The sequence below is a fragment of the Rhopalosiphum padi genome, chromosome 4, assembly GCF_020882245.1.
Source record: "Rhopalosiphum padi isolate XX-2018 chromosome 4, ASM2088224v1, whole genome shotgun sequence".
In the NCBI taxonomy this organism is placed as follows: Eukaryota; Metazoa; Arthropoda; class Insecta; order Hemiptera; family Aphididae; genus Rhopalosiphum; species Rhopalosiphum padi.
Window position 1 is genome coordinate 24,245,974 of NC_083600.1, and position 12,677 is coordinate 24,258,650.

Here is a 12,677-nt window from a genome sequence, read left to right on the forward strand (position 1 = left end):
CAATTAACTGGACGAGAGAAAAGATTTAATGGCTTAAAAATTTCTTTTAAAATATGTTATTGTATTTATAGCTTATTCTTTTTCAGTTAAATATTATTATAAAATTATTTGTTTATTGTTACAAATTTCAATTTATAGTACATGCATATTAATAATAAATACACACATACAATATATTCATACAATTATATAATTATATAATTTTTGATATGTCATATATCAATCATCCGGATATTTGCTTATACGGACCACCTTTGACATTAATTAGTCCGGATAATCGGAGTTCTACTGTATTTTTTATATGAATTAACTTGCAATTATTATTCTAAAAACTTAATACCTTTACATTAAATTTTATTGTATGGTAAGTTATAAATGTATTTATATTTATAAGTGTTATAAACTTATAACCAATTTTAATTTAACTAATAATCATAAATGAGAGTAAATTGATTTTAAATTGAAAGTTAAAGAAACCATAATGATTCTCATTATGATTAGGACACTTAATATATATATATATATAATTAGCTTTGTTAATGCAGTGTTTATCAGTGTCTAACATTACAAAAGTGGTTTAAACTATGCGATAAAAATTCTATTAAATACTGTAGAAAAGGATGAAAAATATATAAACAAGAACGACCCAGTTTTAGCTGTGTTTACTATTTAGTATGATTTAAAATTGAATAAAGTTTATGACCATATATGTTTATCTATAAAACACGTGTATCCACGATCTGTGGAATATGGAAATTAAAACTTGTTTTACTTAAAAGATGTTTATATTACAGAATTCAACAATGTTATGGAAATAAGATATTTTTAATTAATTTCATGATAGGTACTGCACTTTTGTGTATAAGTTAGTTTTTAAGATAAAAAAAATACATTTTTAACGCAATGAATACAAAAAAAAGTTTGAAACGAAATAGAAAAAAAAGAAATCAATCTTTTCTACGACGTTTATCACGGTCTTGTTGTTGTGGTTGAGACCTTTTAGATGCATGCTTGGCTTGAGTTAAGAACTGATCCAAACCAAATGGATCTTCTTCTTGTTGATGTTTTTCAAATTGAACAGGGCCAGATCGACCACTAGCTTTAGGATCACGATCTGTTCCACTAAATTCTTTGTTAGGGACAAATCTAAATAAAAACAAAAATCAAAATTATTTAAAAATTTTTTTTAAAAGATGATAATACATAATTGCAAGTTAAATTGTATTTCTAACAAATAAAATTATTGTTCTATGAAAACAGAGTATGTCCAACAGCTTTGAATTACTTAGTTTTGCTGTCTTTTAAATTTAAGATACATTTAATAATAATATAAATTAATAATTATTAATTATAATTCCAAACTTACCTATTTGTCTTAGCAATTTTCTCTAAATCATCACCATACACGTCTTTATCAATATTAGCAGATGGACGATAAATATGTTGAGCCAATGAGCTATTTCCACGCCAAGGTTTATCATACACATTGTATTCTTCATCATCACCAAATCCAGTATCCATACCTGCTGTTGTATTGAGCAAACGTTGATCATACTGAGTATCTCCAGTTTTTCTAGTGATTGCTGGGAGTCCAAGAGCAATTTGTTCACTTATATCTCGATCTCGCAACACTTTGTTTTTACGGCTGTCAGCATTTCTAGCAAGATTACGATCACGAGCTCTATCTTTTTGACGTTCCAAACGTAATTGATCACGTTCACGTGATTCATCATTCTTAGCGGATCCAGGAAGCCTAATACCTGCCCTTTCTTCCCTGGCTTTTTGAGCCATTGCTCTAAGATGTTCCTCTTTCTTTTCCTTTTCTTTTTGTGCCATTTTCTTTTCCAACTGAGCTCTCATTTCAACAGCTTCTCTGGCTTTACGATCTGCTATGTATAAAGCCTCAGCCAGCTTAGCAAACTTTTCATTTATATGATTTTGTTGTAAACCTCGGCCATCAGCAGCTAACCTCTTATCTAATGGAATTGTATAACCTTTGGCATTTTTCCAATTGGATATACATGGTGGAATTTTCCATTCTTTCTGTTCTTTAACAGATGTCTTTCTGGTTGGAGAATGCATTAATGGTGCAGGAGGTGATGGAGGACCTCGAGGTATTTTTTTATTAATTTTGAATTTTGGGGGTTCCATAGGATCTTTCTGAGCCTCCACTAATCTTACTACACGTTGTTTTGAACCTGAATTATATTCTTTTCCTTGTTCAGTAGGGGTATAACGGAACCATTGTACAGGAGCCTAAACATAAATATTTTAAAAATAAGTATATTTATAAAAATTAAAAACCTTAAGACTTACAGGTTTATCTGCCGCTCGTACTGGTAATGCAGCCGAAACTTTAGAATTAGTCAGCTTTTCCAGTGCTGCCCTTGTTTTTTCTGTGATATCTGCAACTTCATCTGAATCAGGCTTTTGCAAAGAAGGGTCATCTTCATTTATCACCTCCGATGGAAGCATGTCAGATAGTTTTGAATAAATCACTTTATCTTTTCTTTGACCTTGACGAGCAAGCACATCATATTTAACTTTACCATCAGAAGTTAACTGTAATGCAAGAGCATTTGAAACAGATTCTTTATTTTCTTTTCCCATATTCAATGGATATTGCGCAACTTGGATTTCTGGAAAAGCACCCCCATCACCAAAATCCTAAAAAAAAAAGTTATTTTAACAAAAGCATACATAAATAGTATTATAAAAAAACATCTTATCAATTATATTTTAATAAAATTTATAATTTTTATGAATGTTTTTAATAATGTAATATTAATTTACTATTACTGTATTAGTATACTCAAATATAACTTAACATAGTTTACAATAGTTGAGTATAATAAATACTTTATTTTCAAGTTTTACATTTTGACCACCAGGTGGCCCAGTTCCAGATTAAGACTGACAAAAAAAAAGCTTAGGCAAACATTTTTTTATAGACATCGTATTAAGATTTTAAACATTTGCCACGATGGCCTGGTTAAACTCCCACAGTGCCACTATTATAAAAAATAGCCCCCTCTGACGGCCACTTTTATCTAGCACTAGGCATGTGCCTACCCTACCTATATTATAATCCAGCACTGTCAGGTTCCATGTAATTGTTGACTATAATTTAACAATGTATTTTTACCTATATCAAATAATAAGTATATTTCATAAAATTAATATTATTTTTAGTATATATTCAGTAGAAACAGTTTGTTCTATGGCGGATGTTGTTGCTATTGTCTCATGAAAAATTCTATTATATTAACATGTTGACTGCAATCCAACTTATTACACAAAACATTGTAGTATGACACTTGACTACTACAAATACACTAAAATCCCATAAGGTATTATGATGAATATATGAGCAAGATTTTGAAAAATATCTATAATTAAGTAATTAGTAGAGCGCAGATTTGTATGTATTTGCATAGTTATTCTGGTTGATCGTATGATATGATAAGTGAGCACAAAATTTGTTTCATGACATAACGATTTAAATAATGAAACTTTTTTAGTGCAAATTTCGACATTTATCTATTTTAAAGGATTACTTTACAATTTTTATTGCTTATTTCAATGTTTTTTTTTGTTTTTTTTAGACATTTTTGAAATTTAAATTTTTGTCTATTGTAATAATATTTGTATAGTTTCAATTAATATCAAAATAAATTAATAGGAATACTTGTATGTATAATCGGTTTTCCCAAATATGACCTTAGATCAATAATCGAGGAAATAAAATGCATATACCATGATGAAAGTGAATAAAAAAATGAACAAAAGTAGATAAGTATCTATAGAAGGGTTCAGTAAATTTGTTAATTTTCATGCAAATTTTAACATTTTTGTGCATATGAATCTGCGCTCTAGTAATTAGTTACTTAACTAAAACGTAATATTTAAAACATTACTTCAACAGTCCTTGGTACCCATCCATTTCTGTTACCGTATGGTGGGATTTTAACAGCATACACTTCAAATGTATTGGTTTTCTCTGCAAGTGTTTCGTTGGATTCGTCATCTTCCTCCAAATCCTGAAGGAATTGTGTAGGTGCTGGTAACACACTAAGGAATTATAAATTAATATATATATATATACACAAAATAGTAAGTTACAATAGGTTTTTAACTAAAACCTAACTTTGGCTTACCTAAATAGAGACATTATTTATCTTCAATCTTGTAAAAAAAGGTAATTAAATTTAATACAACAAGACTAAATAATTAAATGAAGATAAATAACAAAAATTATGTCTCAGGAACACGAATTAAGATAAACCAACAGATATGAAAAAGAAAGCAAACTTAGCAAACGATATCATTTGATATCTATATTATTCGATTTTGACTATTGTGTATATTTCATAATCTATGCTACTGAAAACAATTATGAAAATTGCTTATCAGTGTGACCATCCCATCCCGCACCGACAGTTTTTTCTGTGGTTAAATGTAGTTACTGATAAAGATAAACTGTTTATCACGATTTAAGATGTTCGACCGCGAATATTCATTATTCAAAATATTCAGATATTATAATTTATATAAAACAAGATGTTTACATGTATACTCTTTTTATTTTGTTAACCATGTGTATTTCACATCTTTAAACCTAGATGGCTTAATGTTTCGACTATTGGCATGGTTATAATATAATTATTATAACTACAATGAACTGTATTAAATACATTTTATAAAATTGAAAGAGTAAAATGATTACATTCTTTCTATAGTCGTAACGCTCAAAAAATGAATTTGATAGAATTGAATGGTTCACTTTCACATCGTCCAGTATTCATACATTATAAATTTTGTTTATTGAAATATTTTAAATTGTTAAAAATATTTTTAATACATATATATGACATACACACATTAAAATATATTAATTTAATACACTGTCACAAAACCTTAACATGATATAATATTATAATATTAAAAACATAATACGACAATATGAACAAAGATAATTAAATAATATAATATAAATTAACTATTTCCAAGAATTTGCCTTATGTTTAGGTAGAAATTGAAATCCATTAGGTACTGGTCCAAGTAACATTTCACTTATTTCTATCCAATCAGCACAATTTCCGCTAGCCATTAATGTTTCTAAATCGTCTCTTCCTTTGTAATTTGGTGGTCTTTCATTTACTTTTTGAGGTACACGTTCTAAAATGCCAACAGGAATATATCGGTAACAAAAAGATAGCCATTCCAATAAAAATCTTCTTGTTGTTTCCACACCTCGAGTATCACTACCCCAATGTTCAAGACCATAGTTTACAAATTTTCTTAAAATACCTAATCGTTCACTACTACTTATGTCCCAATGCCGATTTTCTTTAATCTCTGTAAATATCCAAGGTTTTATCAAAGCTCCTCGACCAATCATAGCACCAGTTATATCCGGAAATTGCTGTTTTGTATTTATGTAATCTTCATAAGACATTATATCTCCACTACTAAACACTGGTACTGGACTTGCCAATTTGGCACATTCATTAACATAATTCCAATCAGCCATTTTAGTGTATCTTTGATCTCTTGATCTTCCATGAACTGTTATAAGGGATACTCCACTATCTTTGAACATTGGTATTAAATCGTGTGCAATATTTTGATCTTTATTGACACCTGAGCGAGATTTTACTGTAAGAGGTACATCAAGTACTGTTCTCATACTTTTTAAGCAAACTTCTAATTTTTTACTTCTAAGTAATAAGCCACTACCAGCTCCTTGCTTATAAATTTGATCTAATGGACATCCTAAATTTAAGTCTAAGAAATCCATACTTACATTTTCTTGTAGGACTTGTGCACTTTTAGCCAACATATATGGATTATTACCACATATTTGAATTCCGAATATGTCTTCTGTTTCATGTCTTTTAGTTAATGCCCATTCTTGATTATGTCCTTGTAACAAACTTGATGATAAAACCATTTCACTGCAGGTTATATCAGCCCCTAACTCTTTACAAACTCTTCGAAAAGGTAAATTACCAACTGTAGTCAAAGGGGCCAAATATAGTTTATTTTCCCAATTAATTTTTTTATAACTTTCCTCAATTAAAGGCCCCAAGTCTTTATCCTTATCAATTTTTTTAACAGCATCTTCACTTTTTGTAAAATTGTATAATTTTTTTCTCAATTTTAACATATTTTCTTTACTTAAGGTTTTACCACGGTTTTGATTATTAGTTTCATTTCTACATTTATTCCATGTCTCATAAATAGTTTGGTCAACAATATTTTTGCCATTTTCAATGTGGCTACTTCCATATCTACAGGTCAGTCCTCTAGGACAACGACCCTTAAGAGAATAAACATAACATGTTTGGTCAATATCATCAGGTTTTTTTTTCCAAATACTCTGTGACATTGTGTAAGAATTTACATTTCTCAAATGTACAAGAGCCTGTTTCTAAACCATCAACAAGATTTGAGCATAAGTTTTCTTGTGGAACTTGATAGTAAGTACAATTTCTAGATTTGTTTTGACCTTTTAATACACTCTTTGTACACTTCTGTTTTTTAGAAGGTGGTTCATCTTCATTTAATTGGTTTTTATCTGATTCGGAAATATAATTTATTGCTAACTTAGGTATATGTCTCTCAATGATATATTCTTTTTTTATACACGCAATTCCCTTATTTTCCTCTTTTACAATCGATGTAATATTGGTATCAACTGTAGTATTTGTTTGTTCATTTAGTTCATTTAAACACAAGTCTTTATTGATGGATGACATTTCAAAAAATCTAAATAAAAACAGAAATATAAAATTATTAAAAATTAAAATTGATGTCCTAGTTTATAATTAATTTGGTACACAAATGCTATAGAAACTACTTTTAATTATTTTAAAGCATTATTAATATATATAAATTAATTTAGAAACAAATTTATACATTATTTGGTAATTGGGGATTAAATGACAGAATTTAAATACCTAATAATTATTATACGTCAAATATCAATACTCATTAGTTATTAAACATATATTTGCATTTGAGTTCTATAATAGTATTTCTTAATTGGAGGGTTGCGTAAGTCAAAAATAATAAAACACTGATTTACAAAATGAACCTTTTCAAAAATTTTTATTTAACAAAAAAATATTGAAAATTATACCAGCTCTCCACCGCTAATGGCTTTCCCAACAATATGATACTTTAATTGTTCAAATGTATACTTAATATAAATAAAGAAGGAGGGTCTCAAAGTGATTGCCCATATTTTATACCTTTTTTGGTGGTTGGCAAAACTAAAAAAGGTTAAAAAATGATATTTTTTAAATATGTTTGGTGATTATAAAAACAAATATCTGTAACAACTTAATTTAGTAAAAATTAATAATCTAATGTATATATAATGTTTTATATTATAAGATATTATATTAATTGTAAAACATAATACTATTTCAGTTTTATTATTAAATGTATAATTGTAATAAATTACAAGTTCAAAATACATTATAAGTTACCTGTTAACTTCTAAGGAAGATAAATTGCTTTATTAATATAATACTATAACAAATCAACTAGTTTTAGAGTTTTTGTGGTTTTCCAAATCCAAAACACAAAACAATTAACACTAGTCTTAAAAATTAATTTGATTTTTTTGAACGTAACCAACAAAATAAAAATTTGTATTTGATAATGTAATTGATAATGTATTGATTTTTGTTTTTTAAACTATTTATTTGATAACAATTTGTTTTTAAAGTATCGCATCACTGTATAGCATTCGTGAAATGTAATTGGTGCACCTGGCGATAATGTGGAATTTAAACTGGGAAATGTTTTCCTCCGCGATTTTTACGAAATTTATAAATTTACGAATCATTTCGTATTTGATTCCGTATTATTATTTCTAGTACGTACATCCATTGCTTGCAATTTATTTCATCATCGTACTACATTCACCATGGAAATAGCGTAAGTACATTTAAAGTATATGGATAATTGACGTTTTGGAACGTTAGAGAATTCATTCAAACGACAATTGATACAGTTGTTTGCGCCATTTCCTTTCAAATAATAATTCGTTCAAATATCTCGATTAACAATCATCTCAAAATGTTTCTATAGTTCATTTTTTGCCATTACTAATAGCCGACAATGAGTTGTATGATATCAGTTGAACAAAACTTATACTGTTTGAACTTTGAATTGGTAAATGTTTCTGGTTCATAATTTTTCTTAATTACTTTCACTTTAAACTTAATTGTACAAATAAAAGATACTTTATATAGTTTGGTTTCATTGTGTGGATGTGGAACTAAAAATGAAATTTCATGTATTTTGATAAATAAGTATTGTATGTGTGAAATTTGACCTGATTATATTACTAATGCCGTTAATAATTTATATTATAAGATGTGGCAAAGTTTGGTGAATATATTCCATACCTTGTGTAATAAATTAAGCAAAAAATTTAAATTTAGTAATTAAATATAAAATAATATTTATTAGAATATCTAGATTTTTTAGATAAATTAGTTAAAATTTATATTTTTCGTTTATTCATATTCAAACTAAATGTTTTAACTTTTTTAATAACTACATCTAATTTTAAGTTCATTGTATAACATAATTTCTAAATAATTTTTGTTATCTATTCTTCACAATAGAAATCATATCGATTAATTTAATTTCTTTGTTTTTATTATATATTCATTTTACATACAAATTAATTTCATATCGTTCTTTTTTTAGTTTTATTTTTATTTAATACTGTTATTTGGCCATTATTTTTTTTTAATAATAGAAGTTTTTTCATATAAATATATAGAAATTATTAGTTGAAAAGTTTATGAATTAAGCCTTTGCACTATTCATACTTACTTAAATTAATTTAACTCATGAATCTTCAAAATATTATATCTTCATTAGTCTTGAGAAATCAAATGTTTATTTAAATATAAAATAGTTAAAAAAACTACCTAAATAATTTTATGTATTTGTATTATACATTTATGATTGGTATCTTCTTCAAATATTTGTTTGTTTTTTTTTTATTGTAAAACTACAATACTCTTGATTATAGTGTATTAATTCTTTTAATAAAAATTATACAATTTTATATTTATTAGCAAAACAAAAACTTATAATTCAAAGTGTTATAAATTGTATATGGTTACCTGATAAATGTTAATGTATATCTAATATTTATTCGAATAGTAAAATAAAAAAACAATTAACTGTCTAATTAAAGTTGTAATCACATAGAGGCAAACAATGATCATAAAATTAAAACATAAGTTTTTATAAAATGTACAGCCAATATAAATAAAATAGTATTAATATTCCTCAGGTAAAAATGCATCTTATAGGAATTACATAGTTATTTCTCAAAATATCCTCAATCAAAATTGGAAAAAATTAATAATTGTTTTGTTTTTTTTTTTCAGGTTATTATGGGATTGCTGCAATTTATTGAATTGTCAATGTGTATTAATTTGAAAAATATTTCTTGATACGTTATTTCAATCTATCAAACACAGTATTTATAATAAATTTAATTATTGGTTTAAAGTTATTAAATAAATAAAAATGGATTCAGATAGTAGTGATATGGAAGTAGACGACGAATATCGCCAAACAAAATTATGTCCAGCAGTTTTAGGTTTGCAGCCTGTAAATAAAAGAAATAATCCTAAAATTATAGAATCGACAAATTCGGGAAAAGATAAATTAAACAGAAGAGGTATGCCTGTTCGTATAAGGAAAAAAAATAAATTATTTTTTGATGAAGAAGTATTCAACACATCTAAAAATCCATCTGTGAAACAAGAACGCATGATGTATGTGAATTCTCCTAAAAAACAAACACCAAAAAAAATTGTTGAACCTAAATTAGAACCAAAAACACCAAAAACGCCTAAACAAGAAAAAATTGTTAATCAAAAATTACCAACTCCAAAAGTTGCTGCTGTCAAAACAACACCTACAATCAAACTTAAGACTCCCAATGTAAAAACACCTGTTAAAAGTGCTTCTAAAAAATCTACCGAAAATGGTGTAACTAAACCAAAAATTGTAAAACTCGAAACTCCTAAAAACATAGTGTCAACATCCAAACCAAAATCTGACTCTTTGGAACGTAAACGTTGTCAAAATGTTGGATTAAGACTGAGGAAAATTTTTCAATTACCAAAAGCAAAGAATTGGATATATTACGAGTGGTTTTATAGCAATATAGATAAACCTCTTTTATATGAATCTGATTTTATGATGTGTGTACAAGACTTCTTTCCCTCTTTTAAAATTAAAACTATGACTAGGACTGAATGGTGTATGTTACGGAGAATGATGGGTAAACCTCGTAGATGTTCTCAGAATTTCTTTGACGAAGAAATTCGAGAATTGGATAGAAGAAGAAGAAAAATAAGATTATTACAACAAAGGAAAGCTAGAGATGAATTGTTATTTAAAGATATACCAGATGAAATACCTTTACAACTTAGCGTTGGTACAAAAGTAACAGCAATGTTAAGAAGTAACACTGAAGATGGTCTGTTTAATGGAACTATTGAAGCTTTAGATGTTTCAAACAATACTTATAGAATACATTTTGATAAGCCTGGCTTAGGTACACACTCTGTCCTTGATTATGAAGTATGCTCCAATCAACCTCCAGAAACTATTTCAAAAAATGTATTATTACAAATGTGTCGTCCACGTGTACCCTACCATAACCGTTCAATATCACCTGAAACTAAAGTAGACGTACATAAAACTGATCAGAATACAACTGCACAATATTCAATGAAACTTTTAGAATCTACTGTAAAATTTAGAAAAATTTTAACCGCAAAAAAGCAATATGTACAAACATTACGTAACATGAATTCTGAAGCCGAAAAAATGGTTCTGTACAATGAAGATATAACACCAGAATTTCAGAGTCGATATGCTAAAATTGTTTTGGACTTGGATAATTTAAATCTTCATTTAACATCAGTAATGTGTGTTCTTAGCGAAGAAATTAAAATATTAGCACCTGAAGAAGCTGAAACGTGGCCATTGATAACAGATTATTTGCAAAATCAGTCATTTGATGAAGCTGAACAAATGATTGAGCATAACAAAGAAGTAACTGATTCCCGTTTTATGATTGATGACCAGCCGATGTTAGCTTTAATTAAAGATTTATTAGCTTTAATGCTTCAGGTGAAGACATTAACTGAAAATGAACCTACTGCATATGAATTGGATGCTTTAAAAAGAACCATGGTTGAAATAAAACTTAAACTTAGTCAATCTAATCAAAAATCTTTTGAAAATTGTGTAGAAATTCATATGCAGCAAATTCAATCTAGTTTAGATACTTTTCATACTTTATCCTCTTCTAATAGAAAATAACATCAAGTGATTGAAACATTTATTAAATTATATTTAACAGATATATTTTTAAAGATGTAAAAATATTGTTATGTATACAAAGGAGATTGATTATTAATAGAAGTAACAAAAATTTAAAAAGATTATTGATTAATGCCATCATAACTGATGTTTTAAGTACCTACCTATATTTTAATGAATTTATCCTTACTTAAACAATAATTTAAAATTACTTGTAAATAAATAAAATAATGAATATATAATATCAATGGGTTTTTTAAAATTTTAATTAAAAATCATATTTTAAATAAAAATAAAACAATTCAAATATTTCATTGCTTAAATTAAATTTTATTATTATTTTTACATTTGAAAGATTCTTTAAGAGATTACAAAATATTGTTTTGTAGAATATATATTTAATTAAAAAAAATTTGGTTTATAATGTTTTGATAATTGAATAAAATTCCTTAAAAACCCTGGTATACTCATCAATAATTTATGATTAAGTAATTTTACATTATATAATAATTGGAAAATAAATTTTTTTCAAAGTGTTGATCTCCTTTAATTAATAACATTATTTTTAACGAAAAACTAATATGTTAAAATGATTTATTGATATAATATCTTTTTTATTATTATTATAATGTGTTATTAAATTAATATGATATAAAATTTATTTTTTTTATTTTTCTTCATAGCAATTTATTTTATTTTAAACCATTCAGCATCTACTTAAGTTTAGTTGTATATGTAATCAGAAACATATTTTGTCTATACTTATAATTTAAATTATAAGTTATTTATTCACATTATAGTACGTAAAAATACTATTATTATAAATTATAGTTTATGATTGATTTGAGTTATCTAATTATAGAGTAGATTGCACTGGATTGTGAGACAATTATTCTTAGCTTTTAATTGTAAATGTGTTTGTGAAAATTGTAGAAACAGGTAGAGTTATATTATGTTATATTTGTTAATTTTATTAGTAAATATTAATATTATTTTACCTTTAAAAATTTGAAATTATAGATGTAAGTTATTAATAATAATTTATACAATTCTTAAAGAACTGAACAATAATTGAATACTGTACACTATATTATTTACATTTTCTTTTAAATACTTGCAATTATGTGAGCATTTTAAAACATTTTAGTAAACATATTCTTAATATATATATTTATTCAAACAAGTGATTAAAATTTATTATTTATGAAAGTCATTATTTTTAATGTTCTGATTGTTCCAAAATTATTAATTAACAAAAATTGATTTTACTGTATTTTTTCCTAAAATTTTAAATTAGA

At 26.2% G+C, this 12,677-nt stretch overlaps 3 protein-coding genes across 3 annotated transcripts; 1 reads left to right on the forward strand and 2 right to left on the reverse strand.

The window, feature by feature from the left end:
* Window positions 1-806: 806 nt before the first annotated feature.
* Window positions 807-4,322, reverse strand: LOC132928460 (SNW domain-containing protein 1-like). Its single transcript, XM_060993138.1, has 5 exons — window positions 4,158-4,322; window positions 3,918-4,071; window positions 2,317-2,667; window positions 1,367-2,256; window positions 807-1,146 (listed from the first exon to the last, which is right to left on the reverse strand). The coding sequence occupies exons 1-5, from the start codon at window positions 4,169-4,171 to the stop codon at window positions 948-950; spliced, it is 1,608 nt and encodes a 535-aa protein (XP_060849121.1). The 5' UTR covers window positions 4,172-4,322; the 3' UTR covers window positions 807-947.
* A 478-nt stretch (window positions 4,323-4,800) lies between these two features.
* Window positions 4,801-7,651, reverse strand: LOC132928459 (tRNA-dihydrouridine(47) synthase [NAD(P)(+)]-like). Its single transcript, XM_060993137.1, is given in 3 exon segments — window positions 4,801-6,370; window positions 6,372-6,771; window positions 7,497-7,651. Coding segments are annotated over 2 exon segments (1,761 nt in total). The 5' UTR covers window positions 6,762-6,771; window positions 7,497-7,651; the 3' UTR covers window positions 4,801-4,999.
* Window positions 7,652-7,795: 144 nt separating this feature from the next.
* LOC132929974 (protein lin-9 homolog) lies at window positions 7,796-11,632 on the forward strand. Its single transcript, XM_060995631.1, has 2 exons — window positions 7,796-7,950; window positions 9,426-11,632. The coding sequence occupies exon 2, from the start codon at window positions 9,568-9,570 to the stop codon at window positions 11,377-11,379; it is 1,812 nt and encodes a 603-aa protein (XP_060851614.1). The 5' UTR covers window positions 7,796-7,950; window positions 9,426-9,567; the 3' UTR covers window positions 11,380-11,632.
* The last annotated feature ends 1,045 nt before the right edge of the window (window positions 11,633-12,677 follow it).

What these genes read in the sequence shown, in the direction of transcription:
- LOC132928460 (XM_060993138.1), bottom strand. An exon ending in GGGTACCAAGGACTGTTGAA is followed by an intron (nt 2,668 to 3,917) that starts GTAATGTTTTAA and finishes TTTTTTTTTTAG; the next exon opens with GATTTTGGTGATGGGGGTGC. An exon ending in TACGAGCGGCAGATAAACCT is followed by an intron (nt 2,257 to 2,316) that starts GTAAGTCTTAAG and finishes ATTTATGTTTAG; the next exon opens with GCTCCTGTACAATGGTTCCG.
- LOC132929974 (XM_060995631.1), top strand. Translation starts at nt 9,568, where the DNA reads ATGGATTCAGATAGTAGTGATATGGAAGTAGACGACGAATATCGCCAA.